Consider the following 6048-nt stretch of genomic DNA (forward strand, 5'->3'; position numbering starts at 1 on the left):
ATTATAAAAATTCACTTTACACACATGTATATTATGTAACACAAACTTATTTTGGATGCAATTAATCACAATTAATCATTTGACAGCACTAAAATAAATATATAAAAGGCAAAGATCAAAGGCTTCCCTAAATAATGGCTATATCCCAGCTGGAATGGTGGAATATCATCTTCACTGAGCTAGAATTAAGCAGATGCTGCTTGCTGTATACAAATACTGTACACTAAATGCAGAGACAGTCACCCCAGAGGAAGGGCATTATGGTGCTCAAGGGTACAAAAGTGACAGTGTATGACTGTGGTCACTGTCCAAGTCTGTTCTCTGCATTTCTATGCATGATATATGTAGATCCAGCATTATGTGTTTGAGTGGGATAGCAAAAAAGAAAAAACGAATTATCCCTGGTCAACAAAAACAAGAAGAAGAAGAAGAAGAATGGGTGAACTGGAATAGCGTGGTACCAGGCTCTAAAAAACAAGGATGCCAGTTCAAGTTGATAAATAAAGGTTGATTCAACTGCAAAGGAAATGAAAGAGACTCATTCTCAACAAGGAGGAAAGAAACAGGAAAAGACGAACAAGGATCCAGCTGCTCTTGAATCGAAGGCAATCCGAGAGAACATCTTTGAGAGTGTCTGAGGGGCAACTCCTCTGACTCTCGAAGGCTTCCTAAGAATGCCAATTCAGTACCCTGGGAATGTGGCATCACCACTCCTCATCCACTTCCTGCTCCATTTTTATTTGGGGAGAGGAGTGCGTTTGAATAGATGAGAGAATTTCTTGACTGCTCTGCACCTCCTCTTTTTCAAGGTCTCCGTCCTCCTCTTCCTCTTCCTCCTCCTCTTCTTCTTCTTCCTGCTCTTGCTCCTGTTTTTTCTGACAGCAGGGCTTGTAGAGATGTGGGTCAATCAGAACCTCCCCAAAGCGACCTTTATAGATGATGCCACAACATACCCGCTGCCTAGAGAGATTTAAAAGTATTCGTTCTGATGAACATTGAAAGTTCAAACTAGTAAATCAGACTGATTCAGCACAATAAATACCTTTTCCAATATGTCAGGTCCAAGAAGGAAAAGACTGGAGAGCGGGCGGAGCCAGGAGTCAACTCAGCGTCAGAACCGTCATCTGATTGGTTACTGTAGCTGGGTGACTGGGCGGGACTGGTGCTGGAAGTGGTACTGTGAGCGTCTGAATCTGTAAACAAAGTAATTTTTTTATAAGGAACATGTCAAGAACATGTGAAAGATTATTTCTCAGGAACATGCAAAGAACCATTTCATGTGGGTTTTTTGTTTTTTTGTTTTGTTATTTTTACTGAAATATGTGATTCAGTACTCACTGTGTCTCTTCAGCTCCTTCTGAACTCTGCTGATCTGGTTCGGTCTGATCCGTCTGGACAGGGATTTGACTTTCTTTGATTTCACTGTAGTTTTCAGACTGGGTCCCCCTCTTGCATCAACCACCTGATAACAATTGATAACAATAACAATCTTTAGATAGTGACTAAATTTATTTATTTATTTTTCATATAATTATATTAGTTATAAACAAAAGAATAAATATATTTATATTAATTTGTGTTTTAGGCAATCATGTTTTATCAATTCAATCATTTATTGTCATAATATTTATATTATAGGATTTATACCCAAAACAATAAATGCATTTATTAATAATATAATATAATATAATATAATATAATATAATATAATATAATATAATATAATATAATATAATATAATATAATATAATATAATATAATATAATATAATATAATATAATATAATATAGGACAGGTTCATAATTATTTATTTATTTAATAATGTTTTATAATTTCAACCATTTATTTATATTGTAGTATTTACAAACAATAAATGCATTTATATTAATTTGTGCTTTAGGTATTATATTACATTACATTACATTACATTACATTACATAACATATTAATGTCATTTTTGAACTCTCGGTTTGTTCATTTTGTCACATGTCCTCCTTTGTTCAGTTTTTCCTGCCACTCTTTAGCTGTCATAGTTGGAGATTGATTTTAATTTCAGTTCAGGTGTGTCTTATTAATTAGCCTCGTGAACTCCTCTGTTTTCCTTTGTATATAAGCCCTACGTTTCTGCCTATTCCTTTTTTTGCATTGATGTTGTTTTGAGTTAATATGGTTGTGTGCTCAGTTTTCTCCAAGTTATCGCTTATGTTTTCCTAGTTTGTGTCTTCAATTAAAAGACTGTTTTTGTGTATCACTAGAGCCACACCTTTCTGTGACAGAATGCAAGACCCCAACAGAAACCGAGGACTAGACCTTAAAACAATGATCCTGGCTGAGAACTGCCTGTGGAGCCTGTGGAAGAATGGTTGGCCTTTGGAGAGGTATGTGGAGGAGTTTCTTGAAGTTTCCCATCAGGTGAGCTGGCCCGACGCCTCCCATAATGTATTTTTGGCGGGGACTGGATGAGGATACCATTCGTATTAGCAAACCTGTGTATTTTTTTCTAGTCGAGTCGATATAAATTTAAATGGTTCAAATTTTGAAGTAGAAGTTAGTTTTCCTCATCCAGCCCCATCAGAAACCTACTTTGCCTTGCCAGCTCACTACACGCCGGTGCCCTTCACCTACTGCTCCAGTTATTGCTCCAACCCCTGAGTCCACTCCAGCTGACAAGCCCCCTCCAGCCCCTGAATATGCTCCAATGTCCGCTCCAGCCCCTGAGCCCCCTCCAGTGTCGGCTCCAGCCCCTGAGCCCCCTCCAGTGTCGGCTCCAGCCCCTGAGCCCCCTCCAGTGTCGGCTCCAGCCCCTGAGCCCCCTCCAGTGTCGGCTCCAGCCCCTGAGCCCCCTCCAGTGTCGGCTCCAGCCCCTGAGCCCCCTCCAGTGTCTGCTCCAGCCCCTGAGCCCCCTCCAGTGTCTGCTCCAGCCCCTGAGCCCCCTCCAGTGTCTGCTCCAGCCCCTGAGCCCCCTCCAGTGTCTGCTCCAGCCCCTGAGCCCCCTCCAGTGTCTGCTCCAGCCCCTGAGCCCCCTCCAGTGTCTGCTCCAGCCCCTGAGCCCCCTCCAGTGTCTGCTCCAGCCCATGAGCCCCCTCCAGTGTCTGCTCCAGCCCCTAAGCCCGCTGCAGAGTCCACTCCAGCCCATGAGCCCCCACCAGTGTCTGCTCCAGCCCCTGAATGCGCTCCAATGTCTGCTTCAGCCCCTGACCAGAGTCCAGTGATGGCTCCAGCCCCTGACCAGAGTCCAGTGATGGCTCCAGCCCCTGAATACGCTCCAGTGTCCACTCCAGTCCATGACCAGAGTCCAGTGATGGCTCCTGCCCCTGAGCCCGCTCCAGTGTCTGCTCCAGCCCAGGAGCCCCCTCCAGTGTCTGCTCCAGCCCCTGAATATGCTCCCATGTCTGCTCCAGCCTCTGTCCAGTGATGGCTCCAGCCCCTGAGCCCGCTCCAGTGATGGCTCCAGCCCCAGAGTCCGCTCCAGCCCCTGAATACGCTCCAATGTCCACTCCAGTCCATGACCAGTGTCCAGTGATGGCTCCAGTCCCTGACCCGAGTCCAGTGATGGCTCCAGCCCCTGAGCCCGCTCCAGGTCCATTCCAACCCAGAAACCCATAGCTCCTCCCAAGAAAATATGCCCATGGCTAAGCCTGTGTTCTGGGCCAAGGCCACGAAGGCCGCACCATCATGGTCCCTTGACCTGCCGGCTCCGCCCTGGCCTTCCGAGCCACCCTGGAGGCTCTCTAACATACCAGCACCACCCTGCTTCACTTGCCTGTCAACTCCAGGACTTCAGGGTGCCAGCCCCCCTCTCTGGTTGGACTCTTATTAGGCACAAGGATGTGCCTTCCAGGAGGGAGGTAATATCACATGTTTGGACTGTTCATTTTTGTCATGTCCTTTTGTTCAGTTTTTCCTGCCACTCCTTGGTTGTCATAGTTACAGACTGATTTGAGTTTCAATTCAGGTGTCTAAATTAGCCTTGTTAACTCCAGTTTTCCTTTGTATATAAGCCCTTAGTTTCTGTCTGTTCCTTGTCTTGCATAGTTATTTTGAGGTAATGTGGTTCAGTTTTCTCAAAGTTATCTCCCTAGTTTGAGTCTACAATTAAAAGACCATTTTTTGTATATCTCCTGAGTAGTGCGCTTCAATACAGCCACACCATTCCATGACTGTAAGATTTATAGTTAATGTATTTTCATATAAATTGTTACAAATATACTCATGTATAGTGTACAATAAATTGTACTTTAGGCATTTTATTATTGCCCAGGGGCTGCATTCACAAAACATTTTCTTACCACTAAGAGTTCTCCTAAATGGCAGTAAAAGTTTAGCCAAGTTCTCAACCTATTCACAAAGCTGCTGAGACACACTTTTACTAAGGAATAGAGAAGTCTTAAGCTAAGAGTAAGGGCGGGGTTGACCTCATTGCTATGGACTATGCACACAGTGATTGGCTGATGGTGAAGTCTCTGTCAGCGATAAAATCAAAGAAATGTTGCCATATTCAAACATTTTTAAATAAAAATAAAGGTTTTAAAATGTAGGCCGAGTCATTAACTGGTATTCAAAATAATGAGTATGTCCCAAATCGTAGTATGTTAAATTAGTTTCCAAAGATACCCCGGATGGTCTACTTTTTCCGGTTAGATTTCGAAGTGCATGTCTTCTAACGGCTGATATTGCCCAGAACACACTGCGCTGTGGACGAGGATTCGATTAGAACTATGAATAAAGTGTAAGTAAATAAAATAAACATGACGGATGTGCGAGACCAACTGTTAAGCAGAGCAGTTAAGATAAAGGGGCTTGATTTAATAATCCGTATAACCTGACAAAAATATATTTATTAAATGTTATCCACATTTCATCTGCAAAAGCATTGTGAACTTTTATAACGATGCATTTTGTCATTAACTTTTAAATGCATCATTATGCAAAGATGACCCATGTCTGGCAGATTAATGTGTGACTACATTTCTCTCTGAAACAGAAGGAAATTAAATTGAATGTGGAGGATTTTAACTGACAAGATGATTGACAGGGTAGTTTAAACCGTTACAGGTTGCGTAACTAAGCGACAAAGCAAAAGTATGTACTTTTTCTTTACAAAAATGGTACATACTTTTAGGATGTAGTACAAGTAGACGAATTGGGATGCAGCATAGGTCTTAGTGACTTAGGAGTACTCTTGCAGATTTGAGCTAGTTTTAACGCTTAAATGCTTTGTGAAATACTGAGCAAAAATTTAGGAGTCCTAAAATTAGGATTGACACGCCCATTATTTAAGCAAATGATAATATCGGCAATTTAGGAGCTACTTTTAGTCTTAAGATGTTTTGTGAATATGGCCCGAGATTCTTAACAGTTTTATTTAATTGTCAATTTGTTATAGTGGTTAAAAACAATTTATATTTTAGGTATATTATATACATGGTCAAATATATTTAGATATTAGTTACAACATAAACGAAACAGAAATCTATATTTATCATAAGATGAACTACAACCGTTTCATTAGTGGACCAAACATAATTACATTAACTTATTTTTCATATATCATATTAACTGCATTAGACTTAATTTGTAATCATTAGAATCCTACTGAAATACAAATGAATGAATACTTTGATACAATGTAGCTTATTAATACTATTAAATCTGTTCAAAAACATTTGAGCAGCATGTATAAAATTGTTTAAATATGTATCATCCTAAGCGTGTGGGATTCCTTAAATAATTCTCAGTTCTTCCCTAAGGTTTCCTCCTCATCTACTTCATCATCATAGGGAGTTGCTACTGCAGCTGCAGTTGGTTGTTCACTAAGGGGAGGGGGGCTGCTTTAGAACGATATGTATTGAGAATTGAATTGAAAAGACTTCAGTGTGATAAACGAGGCTGTGTGAGTGTTCATGTGCACAGCCTGGCTGAATTTGGCAGAGCTTACATGATTCCAGTTCTTCTTGGAACCGACGGGAAGCTTCTTCCAGCGTTTTACCAGCAGGACACAAGCGTTGCAGATTTCACCAGAGCGAGTCTCTCCTAAACTGTAGAAGT

General features: G+C 41.4%; 1 protein-coding gene across 1 annotated transcript in view; it reads right to left on the bottom strand.

The window, feature by feature from the left end:
- Positions 1–6048, bottom strand: part of sinhcaf (SIN3-HDAC complex associated factor) — a 9902-nt gene continuing 3854 nt past the window's right edge. The window contains exons 3-6 of the mRNA XM_067391898.1: positions 5939–6038; positions 1339–1462; positions 1043–1193; positions 1–960 (exon numbers count right to left, since the gene is read on the bottom strand). Coding sequence (XP_067247999.1) covers positions 705–960; positions 1043–1193; positions 1339–1462; positions 5939–6038 — 631 coding nt within the window. The 3' untranslated portion in view covers positions 1–704. The remainder of the gene's footprint in view (positions 961–1042; positions 1194–1338; positions 1463–5938; positions 6039–6048) is intronic.

The sequence above is a fragment of the Chanodichthys erythropterus genome, chromosome 8 (genome assembly GCF_024489055.1).
Source record: "Chanodichthys erythropterus isolate Z2021 chromosome 8, ASM2448905v1, whole genome shotgun sequence".
Taxonomy (NCBI): Eukaryota; Metazoa; Chordata; class Actinopteri; order Cypriniformes; family Xenocyprididae; genus Chanodichthys; species Chanodichthys erythropterus.